At 39.5% G+C, this 19,352-nt stretch overlaps 1 protein-coding gene across 1 annotated transcript in view; it reads right to left on the reverse strand.

Annotated features, from left to right (window-relative positions):
- The window catches only part of LOC147707769 (thiosulfate sulfurtransferase/rhodanese-like domain-containing protein 3), a 38,924-nt gene that overhangs the window by 12,990 nt on the left and 6,582 nt on the right, over positions 1-19,352 (reverse strand). The window contains exon 2 of the mRNA XM_086926621.1: positions 3,539-3,712. Coding sequence (XP_086782747.1) covers positions 3,539-3,712 — 174 coding nt within the window. The remainder of the gene's footprint in view (positions 1-3,538; positions 3,713-19,352) is intronic.

Raw genomic sequence — 19,352 nt, forward strand, 5'->3', positions numbered from 1 at the left:
CAGGTTGCTGAAGAGCTCTTCAATGCATAGCTGCCACGTTGGTGGACTCAAGTTTAGTCCATCCCTACAGGTCCTGAAAATGTTATAGTCCTTAATCAAATTATAAAGTATGACTGGAATTACGCCCATTCAATTGCTGGCTCCATCGTCCAGGCCTCTTTAACTTGTCCTTTTCTTCTGGGAGACTATACTAGGGTCTGCCGCCCCGCGGCCACCATTTTCTCCTGGCTCTGGCCCAAGATGCCCTGCTTATGTACCAACTTTTCTAAGCACCGGTGACGTCTACATTCATAGAAGGTGTGTTTTATTATTGGTTTCTTCTTCCCAGGTTCAAATCCGCTGAAATCACCATTTTCATGAAGGTTAGATTTTGATCTGGATAATCTGTCTTAGGCCATCAGGCTTTACTTCACATTATCCATCTTCTTGCCAGCCACGCCACACCTTAATTTTGAACCTTCATATGTCTCACACATTTCATCTCCCATCACGCTACTTTCCACTTTGTTACAAGTCAATAGCCCATCTCTAGTCACTCACACATGACACTAAAATACTTCACACAAAGGTCCACAACAAATATAACACTCTTCCAGCCAAGCACTTCCCATGGTGTGGCATGCTACACATTCAATAGCGTACTTGGGCGCCCAAAATGGGTCATGAAGCTCTATCCAAATGCAATAACGCAACACAATTGTGAATGAGACCATCCATCTTCAATTGTCACCAGTTTAACGCAAGTAAACTCCCCTGGCCCCACCAGCTCCTTTAGAAGTTTTGCCTGTAACTTTGGTCAACAGACATTGAGACAAGCGCTAGTAGACAATGAAAGTGGTTTCCAATATTCCGTCTGCAGTACATCCATTCATGAGTAATATAGTCCATGCTGGGGGAGGCAGCTTTTTGTGATCACCAGTATCTAAGAAACTCCGAAAAAATGTGAAAAATTGTTAATGTTTTTGGTGCATTTTTTAACATATTGGGCTTCCGAAACTGAGGTATTACGTTCCCTGGCAGTGGAAGCATGCCAGCCCTTAATGCTGGATCAGACAAGGTGACACCATGCATCATCCCGGAGCCGGACTGGTTCAATGGGATCTTTATGGGCTCCTTCTAGGCTCATGTCTTAATAAGTCATGTGGTAGGTCAGGCACACCTTAGAGCAGTGGTCTTCAATCTGTGGGGCGAGACCCCCAGGGGGGCCGTGGAGGCATGTGAAGGGGGTCGCGCTCTTCAATTGATAAAATAAAACATCCCAGACGGAGTCTCCTGTGCTGGGACATCGTAGTCAGCTAAAGACGCCTTTCTACCAGTGTGTTGCTGGCCTGTGAAAGAAATACAAATGTGTGCAATGAGTTAATCTGCAAATGTAAAGAATTTGCAGATTAACTGATTGTGAACATTTGCATTTCTTTCAGGCCAGCAGCACACTGTCAGAAAAGTGTGTTCAGATGTCTGCCTGGCTTTGATTTCTCAGGAGAGTGCAGTTGCATTCAACTGATGAAATCACTTGACGTTTTTGAGTGGTAGTGCAGAGTTAACTGAGTTGTGAAGGGCTTGTTTTTAATTTTTATTTATTTTATAGAGTTTTAGATAGCACAAACTTGACCCGAATCGGGTATCAAAGCGCTTTACATAACACCAGTTGCATTACATGAGGACACATTCATAATTTTTTTTATTGTTGGGCATGGGGAGATTGTGATTGTCGTTTTTACATAGCGCTTACTATCCCTGAGAATGTGTTGAAGCGACAGTTATGTAAAAAAATTGCATTACATAGGGCCTGAATATTATTAAAATCTATGGGCCTCATTTACAATGAAATGGTGTAGGGCAGTTCCGGAAAGTATTTTTTGCTGCACTGCCATACGCCAATTCGAAAGAGCACTAATAGAATGTATTAAAAAGTACCGTGCACTCCTGTCCTTTCTGCTGACACACAATGTGGTGCCTAGCACCAACGCAGACAGCCTTGCAGGGTGTCTTCATTATTGGTAGGATGTCTTTTTTGCAAGAAGGAACGCCTTCCTGCACATAAACAACCCATGGAGGCTTTTGAAAACAATTGAGGAGAAATAAAGATATTTCTACTTGTTACGCATCCCCTGGGGCAGCGTACAGTTTTGGTGCATCCGCAGGTTTACAGATTCACTGTAAATCTGGGAATGTGTCAAAACCCATGGAAAACCCTCTTTACCCAGTGTAACACATCGACCTTGTGCTGCGTTGCTTCACGCTATATCTAGGAGGCCTTGAAAAGCCATGCAAAGTGACTTTGCGTGGCCTTGTAGATATGAGTCTGCACTTTGCGCAACCAGAGCATCATAAAAAATGACACACCGGCAGCGCAAGGGGCTTATAAATAAGCCCCTATGTTTTGGAAGCAGCCTGTATATTTTGGAAGCGTCATTTTATCATAAAACAGTTTGCTAATTTTGTAGTGGTCTATCTTATACTGTGTATAATGCAAGAATAAAATAAAGACTTACATATTCACAGTGCTTTCTGTCACAGGCAGTTGCTTCATAGCACTGCAAATACACAAGTCACTATTCTCCACTGCACCAACCACAATGTAATTATGTGTCTCTCTGGTTTCACACAGACTTTTGCATAGAGGTTTCATAATTTATTATAGTGCATGTATTTATTATTCACTAAAGCAGCCCAATATTATATATGTAGCTGCCTAACAGTGAGAGACCTGAAAAATGAACGTATGTTTTAATTATAAAGAATGATGTTCAGCTACCTCCAGTTACATGCAGCTGTAAATGCCAAGCTACCAGCATCCCATGAAATCTAGTATGATTTTCCTCTAATGCCGTGCAATAAAGTTGCAGCCCATGCATTACAGCTATTATACCAAGGTCCACTGTAATTATGTGATTGTGGGGCTACATCGCTTTTAGCATAATTATAGATTTGCCACATTTGCCACATAATCCATCATCTGCCGCATAATCTGCTAAATTTATCAAAAAAATTAATTACTCAAAAGGTAAAAAAATTACTAAAAAGCAGCAACAGGTGTTGCTGCTATGTAAAGCTGTACTGGTTACCTTTTTGTTGCTTATTGCTATATTTGGGTGTTAAACTGGTACTAATGAGGTGCAGCCACAGATTGACCGTTTCTCTGGAGAACATTTATGGTTGTTAATGATAAGGAGTACTAGATTCTAGCCTTTTTTTTTTTTCAAGAGAGGGTCCTTATGCCTAAAATATTTTGCTGGGGGGGTGCCAGCATCAAAACGTTTGAAGACCACTACCTTAGAGGATAGGAGTTGGGAAAGAAGATGTACTTGTGCTGCAGAACCACTTGGTATATTGTGAATGAAGGGAAAAGGGGATTTCCTACCTACAAAAATAATACGAGGAGGCTTCCAATAATAGAGTTCCAAGCCAGCGTTTGTGGGGGAACAGAACGTATCCCACCACGAAAACAAACAAAAAATCATTTGGCATAAACAATACAAATGATGTTCATAGAAACTGCACACCTTCTACCTTTTACCATTATATTCTTACGTACCAGGTATGTTGATGGAACTTGGAATCTTTCCATACTCCTTAATTTCCCATGGTTCACGGACATCAATTAAGACAATGCTTTGTGAGCCAATCAATTCCTTCAGTTGTTCGTATGAAATAGTGGGAGAAGGTGCAGTGCAAAAACTTCGGAATGTAGCATTTCTTACTTCCACACCTGTATTAAAAATAATTAAAAAAACATTTTTGTAAAAAGATCGATCTATAAACGCTGCACTTAGCAGCCCTAGAAATCATTGTAATTGCTATATTTACTAAATGACCAAACCTTAGCAAAAGGTTGCACATAATGGTAAAATTCTAAATTATCTTATCTTTTTATAATTTACTTTCTATAGTATACGTCTAATTTGCAAACACTACTCCCATGCCGACAGAAGTAACATAGATTACAGTAGGTAGCAATGACCAGCAAAGCTTAGTCATACCTAGCCAGAACATTGCTTTCAATAGTACTTCCAGAATTAAGGTGTAGAGTTTGACCTTAAAAATTGACATGAAAGGAACCTTTAGGACTCGACCCCAGTCTCTGAAGTCTTTTAGGTACAAACAGACCTCTGAAATATTCTGTTGGGCGCGACAGTGTTGGAAAGGGGGATCCCTTCACACCAGGGATCACGTTTTTTATGGAGAAGAAAGATGGAAACGTTTTGGGGAATTGTGGTCCTACCCTCTACCCTACATCTGCATTTCACCTACTAAGAGAGACATGAAAAGGCCCCTGTACAGTCAGGATAATGTTTTTTGTCAAGTGAGAAAATAGTCAGGAGCTATGCTTCCTGGCACAAGGTGAGCCTACGTCTGGCCTCTATCCACCTCTTTATCCAAACTTTCCTCTCTGAGAAGAAGATGGCAGTGGTACCATCCGATCGACTTCTCTAAGAGGAACTGAAATCTCCACTCGATACCAGAGATAATTTTTCTTAAAATGAAAAAAATACAAAGTGAGCCGTCAGGCTTTCATGCATAAAGCGTGCCTCTCAGAAAAAATACTGAAATTCCCCCGTGGTCAGTTTATACATACTGGAAAGTTCCAAATGGGGAAACAAATGCAGTAAAAGGTCTGGACTCCGGTGTCAATTCTACCTGATCAACATTAAAATACAGTGAGAAATATATTTCTCACTGTATTTTAATGTTGATCTGATTATAACCTATGTTTATGAATTGATGAATACATAAAGGAAAAAGACTTAAAAAGAAGAAAAAATATTTTTGATACACTACAGAAAAAGAATAAAACTAATAAAATAATTAAAATGAGAGAACTAATTTTGTTGTACCTGTGTTAATATGAAGGCTAACTGATTGACTGTATGAGCCATGCCACATAGGAAAGTATAAACTGACCACGGGGGAATTTCAGTATTTTTTCTTAGATGTTGTCCTCTCTTTTCCCCGGTCATTAATTCAACCATAGAGGGGGTCCCAAAATTTATGCCATTGCCTAAAGCGTGCCTCTCCCCAACATCTATTTGCCATTTGCATTTCAGCTCCACAGGCAGAGCAGATGGGAAAACTTAACCATCCTACACAATAAAGGAGCCTAGGAACATTACGAATTTTCTGAAACTGAGCAATTTACTGGAGTTGTCAACTGTGGCCTAGTATCCACGACTGAGTGTGGAAATTCTGCATTGAAGCTAAACAGTAAAAACTGCATCCATTGGTGCGCCATTTATCATTGAGATATGGCATGTGGAACAAGTTTACCTGGAACCCAGAAAAAAAATACGAGGCTCATTTTTGGAAACTAGAGATCCAATAAAATCTAAAAGGTTGTGGCTTGTGTGCATTATGGAAGTGCTCCTTAATAATATTGCCCTAAACTGTCAAATGTCGAGTGAAAAAAAATGTTCTCCCAATTCCCCATGGGTGTGATCTGCACAAAAATCACACCTTGCTGGATTCCGCTGCATCTAGCCTCGAGGTATACAAATCCCTCTGAGTTGAGGTAAGCAATTGTATGATCTCGGTGGGTACCTCTGGGTAACATAAGGAAAAGCAAAGCAGTCTAGTCTTAAATCTCTAGGTCGCAGTACCAGGTCTCCTTAGAGATGCCACAAGATCAGGAAATAACCACTATTCCAGGAATGGAGAGAGAAAATGGCGTCAGTCAGAACCTATCAAGAGTTCTAGATCGAGAGAGTGAGAGTAAAAGCATAAAGCTTCAGCATTAAAATCAGTTAAAAAAATCATCAATCAAAACAGACCTTCTCATAAAGAAAGGTTCAAGAAATTCAGTAGAGTTTCAGAGTATTGTAGCTTAAGGTATAAATGAATATGCATAGGATAAGTAGCAACAACAGCAGTAGCAGCTGCAAATCAGCAATAAGGGTAGTGGTGACGTAACTTACTCTAGGAACACACACTATTATAGACCAACGTAAACATTGCTGCAATCTTCATGTTACTTTTTCTTTCGCAATGAGTCAGCTTTAGATGCTCTATTGGGAACACATTCACTCCCCATCTTCTCAGAGGAACACAGTATTCTTTCAGCAATTTCGAAGTTTGCAACTCATTTTTATAATTTCTAAGTTTCACGAGACATTCTCCCATTCAAGTCTACTTTCCCACGTATAAACTACAATTCTATCCTTCTAATATAGAAAGTGTATTTATTAGCGAACAATGGTCTATGTAGAAGTTGAAACATCTATATAATGAATAGAAAACATTTTGCACAGCAACCATTCCTTGAGAAAAGTCAGTTTAAAAAGGTCAAGATCAAGTTTAAAGGCTGAATTTAAAGTTTCTTAGCTCTGGTTAACCTTAAGCAGGGCTCGACAAATTCACTCGACCGCTCGCATTTGCGAGTGAGATTGATAAAGGACGAGCTATTTTTAGGTCCTACTCGCCCTTTCTGGCGAGTGGGAATACAAACTTGACACTTGACCTCTGCCTCTGAAAGCAGAGGAAATGTGACAAGATAGGAAGATTTAAAGGCATCTTTATTGCACACAAAGTAAATGAGCAATAAAAATGCTTTTAAATCTTGTTAACTTGTCACATTTGCTCAGTTTTCAGAGTTTGAGGTCAAGTTCATTTAAGTTAGGTCGAGGAGATTTTGTAGTTTACTAGACCTGCAGGTCTAGAGCATTTTTTATGATTTGTCGAGCCCTGTTAAGATAGATGGCAGTGTCTCAGGATATTAGGCCTAGTTTGTCTAAGTATGATTGTCTGGAGCAATTGTGGAAATAAATTTGTGTTTTAAAATTCCCGCAGGGGGCAGCAGCAATCTCAACCAGACTACGATACATTCAGTTCAAATATCTACACAGGGTGTTCTTTACCAGGCAGAGTCTTTAGAGGGCAGGATTGATTACGACACTGCATTGTCTTCGGTGTCAGGCAGAGGTAGCCACATTTATGCATACGGTCTCGAAATGTCCCCTTTTGGATCGCTTCTGGAGAGGGGTACTGACATGCCTGGAGGAGGTTTTAGCTTGGACACTTCCAAGATCCCCCAAGTTTACAATGCTACACAGCACAGATGGGGTAGGAGAAAACAGATACAAAAGGCACCGTCTTTTACTCTGCCTTACAATGGCTAAAAGTGATATTGCCCAACAATGGAAAGCAGAGGGATCTCATCGAGTGTCTCACTGGAAGGCCGTTATGGGCAGCGCAATGGACCTAGAATTTCCAGTCTTCGTGGCATGGGGCTGTCCACAAAAGCACATGAAAATCTGGAGTTGGTGGGCCACCTTTAGGGGTATCCCTCTGAAAATATACGAAGTCGCAGATGGCATGTCGAAGGGTGAGACAACTAGGAGATATGTGAAGTCAGAATAATAGCACATTTTAATACGACAACAGCAGTGAGGTGGAATACAATTGTAAATGTGATTTTAAACAGGCACTGCATGTTATTGGTTTACACCAGGGTTACTGTATATTGTTATTTTTGTTTGTATTGAAGGGTTCAAAGAAAAAAAGTAGATTGTCATTACCCTGAACATATATTGCAGACTTGATCTGTTATTTGTACATTTGGAATCTCTATAAAATCAATAACATTTATTCCAAAAAATAAATAAATTGTGCTTTAAGACTGTAGTATTCTATGGTTGTACTTACCTATGCTTGTTGCAAGGTTACAAGACTAGAATCTTATAGTGAGTGTGTTCTATGTGGGAGTTCTGTTCTGTAAGAAGGTTCTACTGAAGGTGGTTGCTCCTGGACATGACATGAAGTGTCTCTGCTTGGTAGTCCAGCTTAACATGGAATAAACTGATTAAGAACTTACTTGATGTCCGTCTTCATTATGACGGGTGCTGGACTGCCCACATGAACCCACGAAGCACTTATGAAGAAAATTGGATCTTAAAAAAGAAGAGCTGGTCGGAAGTCGAGGTTCCTCAAAAGCGGTCATCCTCCACGGAAAAGTGTTGGCGATATGCAGCTAAGCTGCAGGCTTCCAGAAACAACGAGTGACTGCTGCGCGTTGACTAGTGCATGAGAGCCTCAACACTAGTGTGTCGGAAGGATGATGAAACACTAAGAGTTTGAAACCTCATCAAGCTGTAAGCTGCACAAAGCTTCTCCTCAACGCCGTCTAGTGAGAGTAAGCGCATGAGCAGTTTTTGGGTGAGCGGAGCACAACGGAAGGCAAGGTTAGTGCCACTGGAACGCACAACATGGATGTGTGTTCCAGCAACTGAAAAACGGATGTCTTGTGATGTACTTTTGGCCACGCGCTACGCAAGTACGTTTGAGTTTCATTATTGGAAAGCGGAAGAAAGTTCCAATTCACTTACGTCACATAGACTTATCACGTGGAATTTCGGTACGATTTCCAGGACAATAGAGACCATTGTGAAAGGATCTCCAAAGAAGAATATAGAGTTTCATGGTTTCCATAACTATAACGTCATAAAGACCATTGTCGAAGACTCACATTGAAAAATTAACTTGGCCAGCACGTCGTAGTTAAACAAAGGGAGCGGCAATATAAAGTTTCACACTACTTTACTTTAAAATAACTTTATTAAGAGCAAATTTGTCTATTCTAGCGAAGTTACAAGGCACATTTTATTAACTAGAATCTTTTTACAGGCAAACATCAAGACTGTACTAATGTTAATAGCTAACAACTATATTGCATTTACAGTTTACTCTTGTTTTATCCCATTGTAAGTGTTGTGTGTAACATTTCAACTTTTGCTTCGTGTAACTTACATTAGTTATTAGAAAATTATATGTTACTGTAGGGGTGACTTTACTCTTGTAATCTTCATATACTCTGTTTAACTAAATTATTATGGCTATGCAGGCAGTTTCTCCAACCCCACCGTTTTTGGAAACACCAGGTGACCCGCCCATCAAATGGAGAAAGTGGTTTGATGGTTTTGAGACGCACCATGGTGCAATTGGTGCCATGAGATTTTGAGCAGAACGCAAAAAGTATATCTTACTACACTCTTTAGGCTACGAAAGCAGGGACATTTTAAAACATCTTCCCAATCTAGTGCAAGTTGAAGGTGATCCTCTTGATGAGTATCAGGAAACAGTAAAGAAATTACAGACAAGGTTTGACGTACAACCCAGCTTGGTAGTACTTAGTCACATGTTTTTCTTCCGTACACAGAACAAAGGTGAAGATGTTGAGAGTTACATTACTGCTTTAAGAAGTCTTGTGTCGGACTGTCAGTTTTGAAAATTTTGCAGAGCAACTTGTTTGAGACCAATTTATATCTCACTGCACAGATAAAGCCATCAAACAAAAGTTATTATCAATGGGAAATCCAACTTTAGAGGAGACTATTAGAGTGGCAAAGAGTATTGAGACATCGCAGTTATCTGTGAAAGAACTAGATGAAAAAAGTGAAGCTGTTGTTGCTGTAAAAGTGAAAGATACCAAAGTAACTTCCAAGAAAACATCTGATGGACAACGTTTTTCTGAAAGACAGAATTCTTTCTTTTCAAAAACTGACATCTGTTACAGGTGTGGGTATAGACCACACGCTCCAGGCAACAAACGTCCGGGGATCCAAATTTGTGTGTTGATCCTTATGTAGAGATCCAAGTAGGGGATCGTGTGTCGAATCTTCTTGTTGGATCTGGAGCACGCATCTCCATGATTACTTTGGAACTTTATCAAACAACTTGGCCTAACAGACCTCTTCTTCCTCCAGACAGGAAAGCTGTCTCTTATGAGGGATGCGAGATAAATCTTTCAGGGTACATAGAAGAGACCATGTAATTCAAGGGAAGGAAACATTTTGGGAAGATTTATGTGGCACATAAAGGGCTCAACATCTTAGGCTGGTTTCACCAGGGATTATTTGGGATGGTACTCAGGCCTGGAACCAAAGATCAGGTGCTAACTGTAAGAGATAGTCCTGATCTTGAAAGTTCAGTTAATGATTATCCACCCATGTTCACTGGTGAATTGGGGAAAATCAGAGTCTTTCAACACAAGATTATTGTAAATGATGGTGCTTGTCCAATAAACAAACTCAGGAATGTTCCTTTCAGTGTTAGACAAGACCTTGAAAAAGAACTTCATTCCTTGTGCACTAAGGGTATAATTAAACCAGTGGAGTCATCCCTGTGGTTGTCCCTTTTAGACGTAGCGAGGAAACAGAATTGGGAACCCAGGGTTTGTGTTGACCTTCGTTGTCTTAATAAAGAATAATGGGTTGACTCACATCCTCTTCCAAACATAAAAGAGTTACTGACAAGTTTGAAAGATGCTAAAGTGTTCAATAAGCTGGACTTAGCATCTGCCTACCACCAGGTAGAAGTGGCACCGGAGTCCAGACCTTTTACTGCATTTGTTTCCCCATTTGAAACTTTCCCATACGTACATATGCCGCTTGGGCTTGCCTCGGCGGCGGCCGTTTTCCAACGCCTCATGTCTAAAATGTTGAAGGGGATTGATGGTTTGTCTGTTTTTCAGGACAATGTCCTTATTTTTGCTCTTGATAGAGCTTCACATGTTGTCATACTGAAGGAAGTGTTATCAAGATTCCAGACCAATGGGGTTGTTTTGCGCAGGGACAAGTGTGTTTTTGAGACTAAAGAAGTAGACTATTTAAGCCATTTAGTCAATGAAAAAGGTAAAAGGTATTCTTCCAAAGTCTGGTCTGGTTGATTCCATTGTTAAAGCATAAGCGCCTTCTGAAAAAAGCACCCTCAAATTGTTCCTTGGGTTATGTGAATTCTACTCGAGGTTTATTCAAAACTTTGCTAGTAAATTAAGACCCTTATCATGTATGCTCATGAAGGGGGTTGTGTTTGAATGGAGCAAAGAATGTCAGGATGTTTTTGACTAGATGAAACAACATCTCAGTTCTCCAATGATTTTGAAGCATTATGATCCCGCTCTTATGTACACCCTTACGGTAGATGCCAGCAATGTTGGACTTGGTGCAGTTCTCTCTCAAAAAAAAGATGGCGAGTCCAAAACCATTGGGTTTGCCTCCAGAGTCTTATCTCCTGCTGAGATGAAGTACTCAGTCATTGAGAGGGAATTGTTGGCATGCTGGTGGGCTATTATGAAGTTCAGGAATTTTCTTTGGGGAAGGAAATTCTGCCTCAAAACTGACCATAAACCATTGGTTTTCATCCTCAGTGGAAAGAATGTAAGAAGTTTCACACCCAGGAATGCACGCTTATCTTCAAAATTGTTGCAGTTTGATTTTTCTGCGGAGTATATTCCAGGAAGCAAAAATGGGTGTGCAGATTTCTAATCTAGTTCTTCTGATATTGTTGAGCACAAGTCAAATATGGAAGAGGAAGATAAAGAAGAGTTTCTTTTTGCAGCTGTAGACCTTCTTCAGTTGTGTGCTGTGTCAGAAAATGAATGGCGTCAAGCTCTTTTAAATGATGTATCTTTAGGTAATGTCATGAAATGTATCAAGGAAGGTTGGCCTAAGGAGAGGAATTTGAATTTTGAATTTAAGACATACCTTCAAGTGGCAGATAATCTTACCATTGAAGATGGAGTAGTGTTGAGAGGCGACAGGCTGGTACCTCCTCTTGTGTTAAGAGCCAATTCGGTAAAATATGCACGAGGAACATTTAGGTGCCACGTTAACAAACAAAAAAAAAAAAAAAAAAAAAAAGAGTCCGGCTTTCGTTCTGGTGGCCTTCAATGGACAGAGAAATTGATGACTATCAAATCATGTGTAATTTGCTCCAGCTGCGATTAGATTGCAAAGTTGCACACTCCACCCTTATCACCTATAGAATTGCCTTCAGCGCCTTGGGTTAAATTAGGGTTAGACATTGTGGGGCCTTTCCATGCTCTTGATTCCTCGTCTAAGTTTGCTTTGGTCCTTATGTATTACTATTCAAAATGGCCTGAATTAATTTTGTGAGAGAGGTGAGTGCTAGAACAGTTGTTGAGTTCCTCAGCCACGTATTCTTGAAGGAGGGGTTCCCAGAATTTTTAGTGACTGATAATGGGACACAGTTCGTTGTTTCAGAAGTTGAGGAATATCTACGTATGCGTGATGTTAAACATCTCAGAAGCTTGTTGTATCACCCTGAGACCAATGGTTTGGTTGAACGAATACACAGAGTATTTGGAGAGTGCATACAATGGGCTCTATCGAACAAATGTGTTGTGACCAATTCAGTGAGGAGCATGCTTTGGTTCTACCGAACTACTCCTCACTCAACAACAGACATTTCACCTTTTGAACTATTGCGCGGTTGAAGGGCTTCCACTATGTCTTGTCCAGGTTGTTTGAGTAAGTGGATCAAAGGTAAACAATGGAATGATAAGGATGTCAGTAATCAGGTAGAATGTGTTCAGAATAAACAGAAAGTCTATTTTGATTCCAAGAAATGTGTTAACGATGTGGTTATAAATTCTATTGATTAGGTTTCCATTAAGAAACCTACTCACGTGAAGAAAGGAACTTCCAAATTCAGTTTACCAATTAAAGTCACAGATGTAAGAGGAAATGCTGTTAAACTCATCAATGGGAAATAGTGGAACAAGAGCTGTTTAGTGAAAAGTTTTCATTCTGATAATTTACAGAAATACGGGTAAAAGTGATGAAGATTGTGCGGGACAATTTGTCCTGAGGCGTAGTGTTCGAGATCGAAAAATTCCTCATCGGTATAGAGACTAATGTTCTATTTTAGTCATATGTTCTATTTTGTTCAAATTGTGCAAAGCCTATTTCTCTGCAGTGTTGTGTTTTAGGACTGTATACTATTCTTTTGATCATTGTTGCTAAAAGAGTTCTTCTTTCTTATTTTACTCTTCTAGTTTTATTTTTTTATTTTTGCTTTTCTCATCCTTCTCTTTTTACTTTTGTTTTATTTCCTTCCAGCTTTTACTTTTCTAAAGGGAAACCCTATGTAGTATTCTATGGTTGTACTTACCTATGCTTGTTGCAAGGTTACATGACTAGAATCTTATAGTGAGTGTGTTCTATGTGGGAGTTATGTTCTGTAGGAAGGTTCTACTGGTTCTACTGAAGGCGGTTGCTCCTGGACATGACATGATGTTGTGTCTCTGCTTGGTAGTCCAGCTTAACATGGAATAAACTGATTAAGAACTTACTTGATGTCCGTCTTCATTACGACAAAGACTCATTAGCTTTGCACATTAACTACGACGTTTCTAAATCATTTTAAAACGCTGCTACACAACCAATAATACCACTGGATTAACCACTAACCTTAGATTCTGTAGTAACATGCTACTCACCTAAAGAGCCTCAATGCCTCATCGGAGCTGTAAGCACTTTATAAATGTAATTACAATACAGTATTCACTCTCACAACAAAAAGGGGCCTCTCGACCCTCATGGTAACATCAAGCTCTAACTTGTGATGTGCACTGATTTCTGCGTCTGGTTGATTAGACTTTACCTAAAGATCAAGCATCCTTACACAGAGTTCTGCTCATCTTCAACCTTAACAATATAGAACCCATGAGCACGCTCTGACTTGCTTTGCTGTAAAAAGTTCCAGTTTGAACACTACAGTTCAGGTCACATTTCTTGCTGTCGCAATCAGCAGTGTGCACTGCACACGGCATAACTGCGTTTGACTTCTGCAGACTAGAGCCGCTACTGCTGATCAAGCACAGCAGTGCTCTAGGTATTGACAGGAATTCAGGAGTATCCACAAAGGGACATTATAGCAAGACAAAAGATCATAAATAAATAACCTTGAAACCAATAATACAGGCTATACAATTATGTGAGTTAGAAAACGTATAAATAGTACGTATGTTGTGCAAGTACAGTTTTCTACATTTCTCACCTTGCACTAATGAAAAGCAAGCATTGGCAAACAGTCTGGCTTTTGTTAAGGGGAGTGTTTGATAACAATTGAGCATAGATAAGTATGGCACTCTGGTACTTCAGCTCCTAAAGCGGGGCTGGGAGAGGGTATAAGGACCGCCACTGGGCCTGATGGCATAGTAGGGTTTGCATGAGTGCCCTTTCAGAAGCGCCTTGAAGACATTTCACAAAAAATTCACAAACAGTTGTGCTATAAAACGTACCATTTGGCCCACAATTTAAAACAACACAAGACACAGCAATAAAAAGAAAATGAACAGCCACCTGTAATTGGCTGCCACAAACATGTAGTAAAAACGTAAAACATTCACTGATGTAGCTGTTTTACTAACAATGTTTTTTTAAATATATAACCTTTCAGTTGTGCCATGCATTTTCTTATTATTAGTGAAGGACAAACAAATCAAACATCACCTTTCAAACTCTAAAATTAAAGGCAGCTACAGTGTGACAACACCAGTTAAAGAGAAAGAAAGTAAATAGCCATCGAGATGTACTCCCGAAGCTTAGGCACAACAATTTGCCAATACTTAAAAGTTAATATGAAAAATAAATTGAAATAAAACAATCTTTGAGCTAGATTTGTCACTGAAGAGAGAAAATATCTTATTAGGTGCACGTGAACAATGTGCACAGTCTTTGTGAAGTCTCTTGCAGTAAAGGGAGCCAATGGGTGAAGTAGACTGTCCAACCGCCCCATGCTGTATGCTGTGAAGGGTGCAGGCAAATTATAAAAGTACTATTTAAACACCGGTATGTATGTGTACTATGCATGTTTAAAAATATATAACAAGAACAATAGTCTGGCATGTATACCTAAAGTTGTCTCGAAGGTAAAAAAAAAAAAAAAATTCCTAGGAAAGCACCTCCTCGACTCCAACAACCTCATCCTAAACACTTATATGGATGGGCAGACTCGCTCTCTTTGCTCACTGAGGGCCTGATCTACTAAGATTCCATCCATAAAAAGAGGTTGCAAACTGCACACGGACTTTTTTTTTAATGGAATCTGATTTTGCAATATTATTTATGATTAGGCAGGTCGCAATTTGGGACAACCTGCGATTGGCTGAAAACATAGGGATGGTGGCCTACAGGGGACAGTAGAACACCATTCTTGTGTTTGGATTCCAAATGGGAGGCAATATTTTAAAAAAAATTTTTAAAGCAGTCCGAGTTTGTAAAAAGAATGATGCTGCTTTAATTTAAAAAAATGTTTTCATTTAGGAAAACTTCAGAAGGAGCAAGTAGTAGTCCTTTGGTCCACTACCTGCTCCCCTGAAAGGATTAACCAGATTCCAAAATGAGAAAGGGTTCCATGAGGACCCCTTCAGCTTTGCAACCATTAACCAGCTCCTTCGATGAGCCAGTAACTGGTCAGTGGTCACAAATCATTGATATATAGACTACTGAATTGCAATTTTGAAAGAATGGCCCTTACAAGCCCCTCCAAATTGCAATTCAATATGTGCTACAAAACCCTTTTACAAACTTTTCAGACCCATCAATTGTTTTTTTTTTACATAACAAATAGGAATTTTGCAATCGCAGACCCAGTAATTTTGCGAATGGCAGGTTTTACAATAAAAACATTCTTAAGTACATTTGGCCCTCGATGCCTTAAATGTACGGTTTAAAGTGGGTGCCTTAAATGTACGGTTTAAAGTGGGGGCTATTTAATTTTCTGGCTACTCCCTTGGTAGTGTGGCTGTGTTTTTGCGATGCCTCCAGATATCTCAAAAAGAAGACACCAAAATGAAGTAACATCTTGACCTTTAACAATATTTATTCAAACTTGTAGGCTTTTGTGCAGGAGTGTTTACGATGTGGCAGTAGAACTACCAGATCCGAGTTAATATTTTTGTGCATCTCACCAGTGATAAAAAAAAAACAATTGGGTGTTCTCTCAGGGGGAAACACATGTATAACACTAAATAGGCATTCTTTAGGCCAGAGGGGTTGCCCATGAGAGATATGTGGGTGCCAAATACCAAAAGGGCTATCTGAAATTACCTAGACAGTGATCAGAGCAAGGGAAATTAGTGTGGGGAGGCTGGGGTGGTCTGTAGTTGTCACTCTGTAGATACCACTTTGGAATAGTAATCTACCGAAAGACCTGTAACAATTGATTGGATTCCATAAAGGGATCCTCACTTCAATATCGAAAATGGAAATGCAGAGGTTCAGTCAGTTAATAACAGAAATTATTAACAGAGTTAAGTATAATTATGTGTATCCAGTGAACACCTAATGTGGAAAAAATGTTGACATTTAAGTAAAGTCCAGACAACTTTGCATATAAATATTTTCAACACATAATGTAGGCAAGAGTGTAAGAGTAAACAGGCTGTCTTCATTCTAAAGCACAGAATGTTAAGAATATCAAAATTACAAGACAATTTAATCAAAGTATGGATTTTCAGTAGTAAGAAGGGTCACGGAAATCAAAATAAAGTGCTCAATCATGAAGCGTGAAAAATCATGACTGGACAAGTAAGAGTATTTACAAGTGGTGGGAAATGGACATTGCGCATACAAGAGCAATTACGCTTGACAATCACAGAAACCAATAAATGGTCTTAGAGATTGGATTATTCACTTGTGCAGTGTTGATATTTCGACCCTGGTGGGGAAATCTGTGAGTCACCTTAAGGACTGGGAATTAACTAAGCATCTGTCGTAGATCTTGATAGCACAGTGACTTGATACAAGAGCATGATTATGAGCTTTGAATACAAGGGGAATAGAATATCCAAAATGCAGCTCTCAAACACTTTATTTTATGTTGGTCAATAGGCTGGTATGTGAAGAAAATAAACAAAAACTAATGATCTTTAGTGTCCAAGAATGGAGGCTAGTGATCCAACTTCCTGACTACTTTGTCCTGCTGTATCAAAGTCTTTAAAGCACCACACTCCTTTTCAGCATTCACTACTGAACAAACCTCCTGACTACTTGCTTGAGCGCGCGACGGGGGATTTATCAAGCTGGCCGGTATTTACAGGATTTCACTAAATGCTGCTAAAATTTAAGTTGGAACCTATCCACTATGCCATTCAAGTAGAGTACCACCAAGGGTGCCCAGCTAACACCTAAACTAGATAGTCCTGTGGTTCTTACCATTTTGTCTGGGAACCCTTAGGGTCTGGGATGCCAACTCAGAAAGTCTGCAACTGCTCACAAAATTAAATAACATTAGCAGATTAGTAAAGTGTATATAAGTAAAGAAGCAAAACTGAAAATGTTAAAACATTGTGCAAACGTAAAGAAAATGTAAGTTGGAGGGTAAAAATTAAGTTGGTATCCTCGGATTGATTCGTGGGAGCAGTGCAAGTGAATCACACAGAATGTTGTGTGTGCGAGGGCTGGCCTCAATTCAATTTACAATAAACTCCTAATTTCCCAGTTAAAAAAATGTGTTTATGTGTGTGAATTATTATTTTTTTTTTTTTTAAAGAGTTCATAATGTGTGTATTTTTTTTAATGAATGCTTGTTTTATATTTGTGTATTGTTTTGGAGGTGTAAATCCTAGAAATTGCTGAAACTGAGGGCCCTTTCTCCAAAAAATGATTCAGCGGGAGTCTCCAGATTCCAGTAATGATTCAGTGCAAGGCCTCGGATTCCGATAATGATTAAGTGAAGGTTCACAGAAGTTAAAAGGTTAAGAACTAAGTGAGTCCCTTTTCAGATTATCCAAAATACCAAATGTTAGTGTGGATGAGACTGGCAACTAGCCTCAATCTCCTGTTAATCCAAATTTAATTTAGAGTTCTCTACTGATATGTGTCTACTGCATTTTGTCCAGCGACAACTAACTTTGTAATACATATATTTTAGTTAATTTATTTTTCTTCACTAAAGAATTACATAAAAGAGAATGTAATACATAATTGTTTTAAACTTTTTTTCTGTATTATTATCCATCAAATATCAGTTTGAATATTTTGATTCATTTCTACGATTTTCAAAAGAGCATCTCAAACCATAATCAAGGTTCAGGTGTTTCATTTCACATTTAACTTATTTTAAGAGCATCTCAGATTGCCTTTCTGTATTTCTCCATCAACTTCTTATTGTTCTACCACATTTAAGGCCGGATTAGGATGGAGGTCGGACTTACGTCTGGTCGCCATCCCTTCGGAAATGGGACCGCCCAACTAGCCGTCGGCGGTTATGCACCCGGAATCACGATGCAACCGCCTTCAAGGCAGTCACAAAGTGTATCATTTGTATTGTGGCATATGCTGCAGCCTGCAGCACATGCTGCAGTACAAAAAAATACACTCTGTACATATTTCTGCACTATGTGGCCTTCACCGCATAGTGCCTGCCACATGGTGCAGGGATATGTAGGGGGGCACCATAGGTGCCCCCCAGGGCCCATATTGGAGGTCCAGGGGGAAAGGGAGTCCCGCTACGGGCCCCCAAATTTCCTTTCCACCAGCCTGTTCATGGCAGGTTAACCGCCATGAAACGGCCGGCGGAATGGACATTGTAATCCCTACAGCGGTGCCTGAGCAGGCACCGCCACTGTTGCAGGGATATAACTCTCTCCGATGCACAAATGGGCTCCTCGGATGCGTGGCAGCCAATCTCTCCGACCGCCAGACATCCGCATCCTAATGTGGCTGTAAACAGTATCACAATGGAGGTGGGACACCCACCGACGAGGTGGTGGTCCCACTGTCATCATTATCAGGCCCTAAATCCTGATCTTTGTAAGTGGAAATCAAAATAATAAATGTTGTCAAAATAAAGCCAGCTGATAACTCCTTTAGATGCTTTCTCAACATAGTTGTACGTGTATTTCACTGGCGTAGATTCCAGGAAGTGTGGATGCTACCACATAAGTGTTATGGTCCCTACTAACTCACAGGAGAGAGACTGGGAAGATTGGTCCTCCCTCCAATTTCATGTATAGATGACCGCATCCTTTAATACCCATCAATTCAGACTAACCATAATAAAATCATGTGGGGATACATGCTTGAAACAATGACCCCTGTTACTTTGAATGTGACTATATATTAGCTACAGGGGTAAACAAAATACAGCACAAACTGCAATTCTATTGTAAACCATTTGAGGGCACAGTCAATATACCTCACACCAGTGTAGCTGACAAGGAAGTTCTAAGTGTATTACTCAAATTCTTTGTTTTTCAGAAATTGTGTACAGTGCACTTCAGTTACACACTAAATTAAAGATTGCAGAAGCATTTATAAATATTTTTACTTAATCATGCAGTATACAAAAATAGAATTAATCAACAAATCTGTGTTTTATTTTCTTTCCACACTGTTAGGAGTCCTGCAGTATTGTGGGAAACAAAACTCAAAAGAGCCAGACTACACTACTTTCTATAATCAACATATATACAGTAAAATATATGCAGGTTAGACAGTTTTGGCCAATGATAATTATTAAAGTAATTCTCTGGTCAATGACACTTATAGTGTGGAAGGTTGAAATTTATTTAGCATGATTTCAAAATTGATAATCCAGTCAACATGTGTTTC

The sequence above is a fragment of the Lissotriton vulgaris genome, chromosome 6 (genome assembly GCF_964263255.1).
Source record: "Lissotriton vulgaris chromosome 6, aLisVul1.2, whole genome shotgun sequence".
Classification (NCBI taxonomy): domain Eukaryota; kingdom Metazoa; phylum Chordata; class Amphibia; order Caudata; family Salamandridae; genus Lissotriton; species Lissotriton vulgaris.